The following is a 13,736-nucleotide window of genomic DNA, read 5'->3' on the forward strand; positions in this document are numbered from 1 at the left end:
ATATTAAACAAGCCCTCCACACTACTCCTTAAGAACAAAATATTTAAATAGCAACTCTCTAATTAGTGTATTGATGAAACCCTGTCTGTCTTACAACATTAACATTAGTCTATTGATCTATTCATATTTATTTTCTCACCAGTAACAATGACTCAAAATTTGGTTTGTTTTAAGCACAAAAAGTAAAGTGCAGAGAAACCTTCACTTTTTAAAATAATCTTAAAGATAAATTAAAGGAGCTCTCCCAGACAACGAGGAATGGAGGAATGATCTTATTAGTCTATAATACCCTTCAATGTAAGGTCTTGCTGATCTGTCCCCGATTGTACTTAACTACCAGTAATTTTCTCTAAACATTAGTACATACATTCCAAGTCACTCAGTCTTGTTACTAAAGAGCTGTGGCAGCCTTCTTTCCCATTGCATCATATCTCACCCTTCTAAAATGGGCTTTTCCCTGACTTCCTTGCCTAAGTAGGCTCCTCTGAGATTTATGGTACACTGTTTATACTATACCTCTAGAATATAAATATGCTTTCATATTTTTATAGGGCAAGCAATATTACAGAACAGAATACTATCAAGTACAAGGGGTATAATTTTGTATATTTTGTAATTAAGAAAGTATTTTAATAAATTTATGTTTGAATAAATATTGTTTAAAAATTGATTAATTTTGTCAACTTATGACCAATGTAAAATTTGGGGCAGACTTAAAAAAAATCTAGGTATTTTTTTAAATGTAAGAAAATTCTTCAAGTTTTCCTAGCTTTTTCCTCACAAAGTTGGATTTTAAAAGGATCCAGAATTACTGTCCTGACTTTTGGGATGAGCATGCAGGAAATTACACTCTCATAATGCCACCAGTCACGAAGGAAAGGTGCATCTGGATAGAGTATTATGGTTTATAAAGCATATTCAGTTAGTGACTTGTATCTGTGAACACAATGTAGGAGGATAATCTATTAGAAATCCAGAGCACATGGTGAAGAGTCATCACTTTTAAAATCCGATTTGCTGAGAACTACATTTGAATTCTGATTTTCACTACAAATTATAATTTATAATTTCAAAAAGTAAAACTTTAAAAGTGTCAACCCAAAACAATCAGCCAGGATGTAATAATAGAAATGCTAGTAAAATTCATAATTTTACTTTAGATCTGAATCTGTTTTATGTAAAAGATATTTGACTCCAATATTTTCTTAAGTCCCATTTTATTCTGTAAATAACCGTGTGTAGAATAATATTTGCAATTAATACTTGAAAAAATTATTTTGTGGGCTGAAGCAAAAGCAAATATATGTCACTTGCTATGAGCAATACTCTTGGCAAGATATCTTCAGATTCTATGAATTAAAATTCAAACCTGTAAGCATAAAGAAAACCACTTTTATCTATTCTATGACTAAGTAACTTACTTTATGAATACGTATTTTATAGACTGAAGCTGGCATTTTTCCTTGTGAATAAAAGCATAGCTATTTAAATTATTTGACAGCTATTTAGATCCTGGATTCATATTAAATATTGAATTGGTGTACTAGACACATAAAAAGTTAAGCAAAACTGCAATATAGAGCACAAGATGTATCTCTGTAGGAGGTCAGAACGACATTTCTCCTATGGCTGTAAGAAACTTGCTATGGGGTTTGCACTGCACAGACAGTGAGGGTTAAATATGCTGCCTCAGCACAGTCACTGCTTGCTTCTGGCTCCCTCGCAATGGGTTACTCTGTTACTCCATCACTGATTACATGAAAATGTAGTGTTTAATAATAATTTTTAATCCTATGAATATTAAGACATGTAAATGAGTGTGAGTATATGAAAGTAGATAAATCAATATATCTTAAATACAATAAAAATTAAATAGGGCCAACAAAAATCAGCCAAATGCTTTAAAATTCTGGTGGGGTTTGTCAGTCTACATTGGTCCCGCCTGTGTGAGAGCAGGTCAGACTTCTACAACCATAGCTAAAGCTAAATTTTAATGATTCAGACTACTCTTTGATGGTACACTGTATTTGTTCCTACACAAGTTCTAAGAGGAATCTTAGATTATTGTCTACACACAGTTTTATTCTATTCAAAGTATAATCCTATGTCTATTTAAAAAGAAAACATCAAAATGGTCAGCTAAATGTTTGAATGATTTCATAGATGATACAGCCAAAAAAAGGGGGAAGCAACTGGCTGGGTGACAGTAGTAAGAAAAGAGACCAGATACTTCAGCGCTCCTGCAGGACGTTTCTAGCCCCACATGATCTCAACCCGGATGTCGCATCTAGACATCTTGTTTTCCCATCTGATAACACTGTCAAGTCAATGTTATTTGGAATATGTTCTATTCATCTAGCATGGATACAATAAGCACTTCAAACTACTAGATGATTATGAATAAAGAAATACTAGGATGTAGAGCTCTAAGGTATTCGGATGCTGCGTGTGACAATAGGGAGACATTCTGATATAGTTCTGGAGTAACTGAACTATTCAGCATTGATGGAGAATCTTGCTAGTGATCTTCATATGGAGTAAGGGCTAGTTTCTTATGGTTTAAATAAGGAAGTACTCTTGAAATAGGCTATTAATAGATAATTAAATATCAGTCTCTAATTTGATCATATATTTTCTACTTATAGATTTTAAAGTTGATAGATGATTAGTATTATATTTATCTAAATATTGATAAAATTATGATAGAGTCATAAAACTGGTTAACATATTTTCAATTCAGAAACATGAAATTAATAGAACTTTCAGCTACATTTCAAATTTATTACAATGAAAATAAATTTTCTGTTGATTGATAAATAATAATACATTTATTCTAAAATAACAGTCTGTTCATAATAAAACCAAATCACAAATTAAGTGGCTAAGTAAATGGGCAAAAAAGTAGACAATAATTAGGAACGTAATTCAAAATATTTATGATAAGAGAACCTGCAGAATTTAACATCAAGCAATGCCATTTCCCTATATTATCTCAAGAATTACTCTGTCTTAAAATTTCACAAGGTTTTTTTCTCTCAAGAAAAAATTTCTTTACAAAAAAAAATCCCATACATTAAAATTCAACATTGGACATTTATAACAGATATATATATAAGCACTACACATGTGATACAAATGCAATAGCTGATTTATAACAAAGAACTGAACACTAGGTATACACGACTTATACATATGTGCTGATCAAATGTTAAACAAGACAAATTACCAAAGCAGGAGCCTATATGTAATAACTATACTGAGAACGACAAATGTCACTAAAGTTGGGCATTGGAAATGCTGTGAATATAAATGTCATTTCCATTTTTCATAATTTATTTAAGAATTCTTATATTTTAAACAAAATATATTTCCATAAATCAATAAAACCTGTAGCTCCATATTAGCAAAAAGCCATCCTAGGCATCTCAGTGCCTCCTAGTATATCACTAATCAATGTAAAATTAATCAATATATTGATTTGCCAACTGAAGGCTCCAAAAGTCTTCAAATTCTAAATGACAATTTTAGGTAAGTGTAAGCATCTTCCTGCTAAGGCTAAACTGCTTCCTCTGAAAGGAATTCCTACTGCACTGTGGATAGCTCTGCCTGATTTCCCAACTAAACACTCACTTGTTTGATGCGATCAGGATTAACGGTGGTCTGAGGTTGTAGGATACTGACTGGTTCTGTCTTGGCAACATTTTGGGGCATTTCTCGGATTTTTTCTGCAATGAATCCATGAACTGCGTTCAGCGCTTCAATTGTTCCCTGGATCAAGCAAACCCTCTCAGTAGTACCTGCAGACAGAAGAGTTATTTTCAGAAAGCATTCCTTTCCATTTTGCACTGAAAAGTTATGAAAACAGGACAGCATGACGTTACTAAGTACTGTAACACACGTGGCTCTGAAGTTCTAATGCTCAATTTACATAAAACTAATCACCACATCTGCTTCATTTAAAAAAATGATCTTAGAATTCACTCCAATTTTTTGTAGTTTAAAACAGGTATTTGGGTTCCAGAAGAACCAAAGATCCAGAGATGCAAGCACATCACTCATTTCTGGGGATAAACACACACGCAGTAATCATGAAAGGCCTTGGAGTTAGAAACTGCAACAGACAGCATCTATGAAAACGCCTTTTAAGGAGCTCAGGTTTTGTGGGTAAATCATAAACGTTTTGAATACAAGAACAGATTCCAATTTTATTGATGATGTATTATAAAATACAAAATATAAATGGGATTTAGATGTTCTATGCTGAATATAGGGATTTTATGGACATGCCTTACGGACAGGACGTGAATAGTAAATCTGAGACTGACCCCAGCAGGTGTGTCTTACATAGCAGCCACTGCCTCACTGAATCCAACCAGCACATGACTTGCAAAGCAGAAAGTAGTACTTTCTGAGCCTTTGCATCCATTCACTACAGTTCCCATTGGTCCCAGCATTTCAAAAATCAAGCCATTCTGTACATGCAATATTGTAAAACTGCTAAGGTCCAAAACAAACAAACAAACAAAAAAACAAACAAACAACAATCTGCTGCTTTAAGGACCAATGCGAAGCACCTTTGTCATGTCTTAGAAACATATTTGGACAAAATTAAGACTATAATTATAGAAGTATATCTATTATATTTTCATATTTTAATCAATAAAAATTTGAATTATGAAAATACATTTCCTCAGTTTCAGAAAAATCTCAGGAGCGCTTAGCTTATCTTTAAGGCTGGATGGAGAATAATGTGATCTGTGGATTTAGGTTTTCCTGCTTCTATTCATCAGCTTTAGTTACTCCTGTCTATACTGATGCATCTTTGAGTCCTAGGGTAAAACAATCTCGTTTATAGGGCTACCCAGGGGGCCCTTTACAAGACTGTATTAATTGTCTAGTAAATGACTAGGGAGGATTCCCGATCAATGCAGCTAATGCAAAATGTTATTCTGGTTCTTAGACCACACAGAACACGGATCGGATTACATCACCGCTTCCCGAGACACCACTGAGTGCTGTGTGGATGCCAAAAGAGTCCAGCTGAAATGATGACTTCCAAAGAAAACCTGGCACCAGGTAACTACAGACGGTGTAATCTGGGTTATTCTTAGACTTTTGATTTGACACAACACAAGTCTGAGCACAGCCACCAGGGTTCAGCAGACTGAAGACCAACAGATAATAAATGGAAACCCCTGCATCCATAAAGCAACATGACCGTCTTAAAACAACGTTACATGACAGCAGGTACAAGGCCTTCTGAGGGCTACTGTTGCCTATATACACTGGGGATTGCCTGCGTTACCGTCTTTCCCTTACAACATGCAAACAGGGCAGGCCCAAAAGGAAGCTGTGCTTAGCATTAGCAGACTTAGCTGAGACTCTGTTATATTCTTTTAATGCCTTTTCACTCAGGTAACACAAAACCATACTTTTTAGGAGAGAGTTTAAAAAAAAGGAATACTGTCAAATATATGACCAAAACGGTGTAACACAAATGAGCCTATAAATCATAAAAGTTGCTGGGTTTTGTCATTTTAAAGGCTTTTAGGCTCCATTAGTGTCTACGTTAAACTGCCAGTTATTTATCATTTTATTTGCTTAATGGCAGCATTTACTACACTCTGAAATAGAGTACAACAAAGCTGAGAATGAGCTATAGGAAAATGCACACCCATCCTACATCATGCAGAACACAGGATGCCACTTCTTCCAACCCACACTGCACGAGACTCTTGTTTCACTGCAGTGAGTGACTTCATGATGGCACTGGACTGACCACCCTTTCCTGTCCTTCCTTACAACTCCCCACTTCCAGCTCCCTTTCTATTTTCACGTCATATATGTTGAGAGAATGTATAAATATATGTATTGATAACAAGAAAGACCCATGGCAAAGAGCAACAGTGATGTCGAAAATGGCTTAAAGTGTTTATTTCAAAGGCAATACCGAAAACTAAAAAAATACATTTCTAAAAGAAGGTACAACTAACTGTCAAGCACATTTACAGCAAAGTCTTCATAGAAATACAGCAAGATATATTCTCCGTGCTACTGTAATTTGGGGCTTGGCACTTAGAGCAGTTCCTGGATACTCTGTTACATGTGCACGGGGCTCCGTTCCTCTTTACCCAGCACACACACTACTTCCTTCAAGATGGAGTTCCTCTAGGTTCACTGTGCCTTTTATTTTGTATCTTTTCAGTGGCAAAAGAAGTTAACATAATTGGAACAAGACAATTCTATAAATCTAATGGATTACAACTTAGGCAAAAATAACAAATAAGGAAAAATTGGATGAACAGTTAATGGGAAAATGCGCATGGAGGTATCAGCATTTTCAATTGATTTCACGTCAATATTAGTATGAAGAAAAATCCAGACCCATACACTGATGTGAGGCAGGGCAAAGCACTGTACTGAGAAATGGCTACCCCAAACAGCTGGAACTAAATTTAATAAGACAGCCATACATGATAGTTATAGATAACACTGAAAACTGAAAAACTAACCACACCAGTAGGAAGAAAAATTTCTTCAGGGATATAAAGACATCTATTGATCACTCATTCAGTTCCATTAGCAAATAAGGATTCTTTTTTTATATAAGACGTATTGACTTAAAGATATTATGATCAAACACAATTGAAAATTTGATTGGTTTCAAATTTAAAGAACTGTATTTGAAAGATGTCTGGAGCAGTGAGAAGATGCATATATTATGTAGTTATGTAGCAACTAAGGACCACTCCTAATTTGAACAGTTGTGATTATCTAGCACCAGGCCTCATAAAGCACCACTTCCTTCAGTCAGCATTCTTGAAGGAATTCTGTTACATTCCCTTTCTCCCTCCCCCCTCACCCACCCCCCCTCGCTCTGTGGTCGCGCGCGCGCGCTCACACACACACACACACACACACACACACACACACACACACACACACAGAGTATATATAGCTAGGCTCTACTTTGCCTAGATCATAACTAAAGATAACCCATTTATTTTAACCTACATTTCATCATGTGACTGGTTACCTGTGTTTAGGCACAATGTGTCCATCTCCTCACATCTTTTCCAGGTTCCCCTCCCTACCTCCTTCTCTTTCAGAAATCTTTTCTTCTCCAGATGTCTCACCTCTATTTCCTGCCAAAGCTATAGGCCATAGGTTTTTTTTAATCAATAGGTGAAACATTCATAAAGTACACAGGATGATCTCTCTACAGTGTGGTATCTTAGTTAGGGTTTCCAATACCCAGGCAACTCTTATAAGGACAACATTTAACTGGGGCCAGCTTACAGGTTCAGAGGTTCAGTCCATCATCAAGGTGGTACCATAACAGCTTCCAGGCAGGCATCGCCCTGGAGGAGCTGAGAGTTCTACATCTTCATTCAAAGAAGCCAGGAGTGAATTGTCTTCCATGCAGTCAGGAGGAAGGTCTCAAAGCCCACCCCTAGAGTGGCACTTTAACAGGGCCACACCTCCTAATAGTACCACTCCCTGGGCCAAGGTGCCTTCAAATGGCATAAATTTGTAATTCCAGCTCTGGAAGAAGCCAATCTTAAACCTCAACCAGATCTACTCAATAACTACTCTTCCTGCTATCTCACTCAAACCATCTATCACCAGTGTATCTGGGCAAAGCTAACCTTCACGTCACTATGCTGTTTCTTCTGTTATCAGCATTTGACTATCCTGTTGCTAATAAAAAACAATTCTGGGTTCTGATTTCCAATGTGTTCACTCATTTTATAAATATTTCCCGAGTCCTTACTATGCAAGTACTACATTGAAGTCTCAAGATGTAGTGGTGGTCACATACCCTCCTTCATTGCCTGCATGATGTTCACAGAGTCTTTCACAGATACCATACACAGAGCAGGTAAAGCACACAGCATGAAGGCAAAGGGACAGAAGTGGTATGGAGACTATCTGGGATATTTAGAAAAGTGCCTGACCAACTACAGATGCCCATCTGCCCTTCTCAGAAATGACAACAGTGTTTAGGCTGAATTTTATCTCTAAAGTGAAAAACATGATTGACTTATAAGGCTCTTTTTTAAACCTACAGATTATAAAGTCAATAAACTTTTGATTTGTAAGTTCAGCTGATATATGTAAAAATAAATTTTGAGAAATGGTTACAAAATAAACTATAGTAAGTTTAAATTATTTCCATGTTCATAAAAAGGTTTTCAGAAAAATAAAAAAAAAAGAACTTAGGCAAAGACATGAAGACATACAATGGATTTCAAAATTTTACTTGCAAAGTTCAAAATCAAAATAATCAGAGCTGAAAATGGCGCAGCGAGTACAGACTCTCCCTCAAGCCTTGTGAGCTTGAATGAGAAGCCTGGGACCTGTGCAACGTGTAAAGAAAGAAGTAACTCCACAAAGCTATCATCTTATTGGCAGATCTGCTCCATGGCATCCAACTCACCTCACCTCACCTCACCTATAAGAAGGTACTCTACCCACAGTGCCCACGTATTTAATTTATGCCTAGCCCAATCTATTTGTCTTCTCTTATTGTTCCTGCTTTTACTGCTGGTTTAGGAATTTCATTGTAATAATAATAATAATAATAATAATAATAATAATAATAATAATAATTTTGCTATCTTCCTAGTTTCTAGCAAAGCAAATTTAGAGAAAAGCAGGCTTTCAACGTTTATTCATGCAGTTACATATATCTAATTTTATTCTTTCTTGTGACTGCATATTTCATTACACACACAGAACATACATTTTTACTTCATAAGAGCATATGGACCCTTTGTTTCTATCTTTTGAATACTGTAAATAAATAGGCTGCAGTGAACACTAGATAGAGTATGTATCTACTTGGGTGTCTGTATCTTATACTTCTGTGAATATACAAATGAGCAGATTTCTAAGTAATAGTAATTTTATACTATGCACTTTTAAGGACTTTCCAAGTGACTTTCTACAATTACACCATTTTCCATCCTCAATGTCAGTGTAAAGGAGATGGTTAATTTTTACCTCTTTTTAGACGTATTCTTCAGTTTTATAGTGACAATCTGCATAAATGGAGGGGCAGGGCTCGTGGTAACTAAACTGGCATTTCCCCAGGGCAACTGAGCATCTTTCATGTTTATATTGCTCGTGTGTAAATTGTCATTTCTTTGCATAATTCATGGGTTATCTTTATGTTTCTGACATGTTATTTTTTCCCATCCTAAAGATTGTCATTTTCCCTAATAATTTCTTTTGTGCACACAGTTTTATTTTTTCACCTGTGTGTCTGTGTGTGTGTCTCTGTGTGTTCTCATGTGTGTGTGCACATTCCTTAGCACACTTGTAGAGCTCAGATAACATTTAGTGTCAGTTCTCACTTTGCATTTTGTTAGGGACAAGATCTACTGTTCTTTGTGTCTGCATGCATCAGGGCGGCTGCTCTGAGGCCTTTCTGGAAGCGTCTGTCTTGACTTTGCCTGCAGGAGCTCTGGGCTTACAGGTGGGATAGCACACCTGCCTTATGAGGGCCTGGGTAATTGACCTCTGGCCTGGGCTAGTACTTTACTCACAGAATACACATTTCATTTTTGTCCAGTCCAATATTGATGAAATCAACAGGTCTATTTGTTTTCTCTTAGTAGTTCTGCTTTTAGTGCTAGATTTGGGATTTCACTTCCAAATCCAACATGGCAAAGGACTCCTTTGTTTCCCTACAGATTTTTATCGTTCTATTCCTTATATTCTTAACTGTTTTGAATTATTATCATAGGGTCAGCATATCACAATAAAATAAGTAAAAGTTTTACATGGGGCTCAAGATGAGGATTGGAAGCTTTTTAAATTCTTTAATATTTAAAAAATTAAGAATGTGACTAATAACTTATTTCACTTTAATACTGAATATTAAGAAATTATAAATTAAGACATGATTGTCTTAAGACTAAGGACTAAATGTGTGTTATGTAAAGAGGTTGTACATCTGTAAATACTTGCCTGCAGCGCCGCAGAATAGTTCTTACAGACTATGGACTAAAATTAAATGACTTAAATGTAACAGTCTTTAAAAATATCCAAGCATTATCAAATTGTGTTCATGTATTTTCATATTCCATTTTCTCTTTTTACATAGAAGCTTTTGTTTCTTTTATTCATAATCACTGAAGTGCACTCTGACCTAAAGGACCTCTAGCTTAGATATTACTTGACCATAACACATTGTGCAGTCAACTAGTCACCTGATCACAATATTCCCCACTGGCTCAGGCCTCCTGCCTCCCTGGACCGTCCTTTAAACTTCTCATCCAGAGGAAGACAGATCCTGGGTGCATGTTCACATACTGGCCATGCATCTCTGTGAGGGCAGAGAGCTGGCTCTCTGTCATGCATTTCCTTTGGAAGGGATCCTTAATCTCTGGTTTCTTGTCCACTCTCCAGGCAGTTTCTGATCTCCTGCTTTCCTCACTAGCCGACTCTCTTCAAGTCCTTCAGTCCTTCCGTTGAGTCATCTTAGCCAAGCCTCGTCTTCACCACTATATAGCATAATATTGCATTTACTGTCTTATGACTATCCTTCCTATTAAAGGTCCCAAACAATTTCAAAGAACAGAAAATCTTGTGGTACCACATGCCATTAAAACAATGACCTGGACTAGAATTTTAAGAGCACTTCTTCCCATAGTACTGCATGATGCAAGTAACAATGCCCTTAGCAACCTGTACTAGACTCCTTTACAATCCTTTCCAAGCCCCGTCTTACCCAAGGTTTTCATTTCTGAACTTCTAAATCTCCTCAGAGCACTTTCTATTTTAAAATGCATTTAAAAAAATGTATAGAGGCTGAGAGTATGTTCAGTACTAAAATTTTCAGTCATCCTGGCAGGATGGAAGGGATACTGTAATTTAGAATAACCAGATAAATGGCAAGTGGAACAAAACGTAGCCATTTGCATTTTCTTCCCACGTAGCAGACTCAGTTAGTTACGCGTTCCTTATACAAACGCTTCCTTCCTTGGTGTTCTCGCGGTTACCATCTTCCCAGAATAATCTTCCTGTAGCCCCCATAGTTGTAAATACAAAAATGTATTATGATTGAACTCACTGTCTATGAATACTTCCTTATAATCTAAACCACCACTCTCTCTCAAGTCCTTTGAGAACCTCTAATTACTTATTTTACCCTCTTAGTACTTATCCTCCATTCCTAGCTTTCAAACATGTAGCTCATAGGTAATTTACCTTTTAAAAACCAATAGTGTCTGCTCACCAGCTAGAGTATAATTTTGCCTCCACTAAGACTTTCCCGTCCACTAGGACTTGGCTCACCTCTGCTCTGTCCTCATCTCACATGACCGTCACTACCCTTTTCTCCTCTCCAGGGACTCAGGGCTTTTTTAGTTACTGGAACATGTCAGGATTTGTTCCTGCTGCTCTCTGTCTTAGGAGCTCAGCTCTTCTGCTGTACCTATGTCATCATCCCACCTACACACACACACACACACACACACACACACACACACACGCACACACATGTCATTTATCCCTTAAACTTTAGCTTTGCATATCTCCTCAGGGAAATCTTCCACAATCATGCTTCTGACAGCTATCTATAATTTCATCTCTCTTTATTATACCCCTGAAATCAAAACTGTCTGGTATATTAGTTTTTACTCTGTTGTTTTTCTGTCATTTTTGAAAAATAATTTTGACTGTTTTAGTCACAGGTATAAAGGCCCAGTTCTATTTCTTCATTTTTTATTACTTTTGTATTTTTACAACTCAGCCATTGCCCCTCTCTGGGTCTCCCTTCCACAGTTCCTTATCTCATTCCTAGTCTCTCTTGTCTCCAAGAGGATGTTCGACATCTCTCCCAGGCCTCCCCACTCCCTGGAGGCTCAAGTCTCTCGAGGATGAGGCATGTCTTTTCCCATTGAGGCCAGATCAGGCAGTCCTCTGCTGTATATGTGTCCAGGGCATTATGCCAGCTAGTGTATGCTGCCTGGTTGGTGGCTCAGTGTCTGAGAGCTATTAGGGGTCCTGGTTGAGACTGCTAGTCTTCTTACAGGGTCACCCTCCTCCTCAGCTTCTTCCAGCTTTTCCCTAATTCAACCACAGGGGTCCTTGACTTCAATCCAATGATTCGGTGGAAGTATCTGCATCTGTCTTACTCATTTGCTTGTTCTATTTTTAGTAGAAGGTAGAATACAATGTTAAATGAGTTTTTTAAAAAAGCCTTCTATGAGTCACATGTAATATTTTGTTAATCCAGATGAGGAATTGTCAAAAAGAAGAAAAATAATATATGAACTGTCACAACTAAAGATCACTACCTAGTATAGTACATCCTGCATATTTCTATTGATCCAGGATGGAAGATCAGCCTAGTTATCTAGCTATCGTCTCCTTGTTTTAAGGTATACCAATACAGGGAGTAATTCTGCAAATGGTTTATATGGGGGAACAGATTAAACTGCAGCAACATCCTAACTATATCAAGAACAGGTCAAGCTTCTGAATTTAATTAATCACTGCATAATAAAATATTTTGACAAATCCTGTAAGTGTAGAGCTAATGCAATGTGTTAGTATACTGATCATTTTTATGTGAAAACTCCAAGATACATGAATTTGTATAAACGTTTAATAGGCGAAAGATAAAGTGTCAATATGAGGTTTCTTAAAGCATCAGGGATGTTTTATTTAGTTTTGTTCTTTTGTAACAGTATCATTTTGTATGTCAGGCTGCCCTGGAAGAAGATGTAGTCCAATCCCTGAACTCACAGGAGTCCAAGTACCCAAGCACTAGTCATGTGATGGCAGTGTACACCTAAAATTCCTGTGCTTAGAAACAGACAGGAGTATTCCCTGAGACTTTATGGACAGCCAGTGCACTGTAAATAAGGAGTTACAAATTTAGTGAGACATTCTATCTCAAGATATAAGGTAGATGAGGGACTGAGGAAGACATTTCAACCTCTGGCCTCCACACATACTTATACAAATGAATATCCCTATACAGGCAAGTGCCCACAACCACACACATGTACACACATGCATACATCAAAAACACAGTTTAAAATTAAGCTGAAGTGGAAAACAATTTAAAACTACACACCCGAACATAAATTTGTACTAAATAGAAAATTAATATTCAATTTATATCTAATTATATAAAAATGTATTAGAGAAGGCTCCTTGTAATAAGAAATTCAGGAACAGGCACTGAACAGTGTATTAATCAGAATAAGACAATAGTGGTAGGGAAATCCCATAGGCAATATTAGTCGGTGGTCTTTAAGAGGGTAGAGGAACCTTGGCTGTTCAAGAATGAAGACCAACCTTTTCATTAAGCATGCCTACTTTCCATAGAAACAGCAAAAGACTTGCACTAAAATAAACCTATTCTAGCCTTGTTGGAAACTTCAGCAGGGCTTCCTTTCCATCATCTTGAACACATGGGTGTAGTAGGGAGGAACAAACTCACTGGGTAACTTACAAATGGGTTATGCTAGGCAGAAAGTCACATTTCTCACAATCTCAACATGGACTTGAATTCCAGACCCAAGATCTCAAAATCAAAATGTCTGGTCATATCACATCCTGCGTCCTGACATGTAACTACCAATACATTCTTGATGATTTCCTTAGTAGCACTATCTCTTTTCAAGTAGATCTGCATCTGATTCCAGCTCTTTCTTTAGATATTCTATTGTACACTCATGCTTTTTCCTTATCATTATGTATTGTTTACATCTCTG

General features: G+C 36.7%; 1 protein-coding gene across 25 annotated transcripts in view; it reads right to left on the minus strand.

Moving 5' to 3' along the window:
- Positions 1-13,736, minus strand: part of Nova1 (NOVA alternative splicing regulator 1) — a 121,586-nt gene that overhangs the window by 19,165 nt on the left and 88,685 nt on the right. For all 25 annotated transcript variants that reach the window (XM_030246857.1, XM_006516151.3, XM_030246859.1 and 22 more), the window contains one exon: positions 3,631-3,797. In XM_030246857.1, the coding sequence (XP_030102717.1) occupies positions 3,631-3,797 (167 nt within the window). The remainder of the gene's footprint in view (positions 1-3,630; positions 3,798-13,736) is intronic.

This window comes from Mus musculus, chromosome 12 (assembly GCF_000001635.26).
Source record: "Mus musculus strain C57BL/6J chromosome 12, GRCm38.p6 C57BL/6J".
In the NCBI taxonomy this organism is placed as follows: domain Eukaryota; kingdom Metazoa; phylum Chordata; class Mammalia; order Rodentia; family Muridae; genus Mus; species Mus musculus.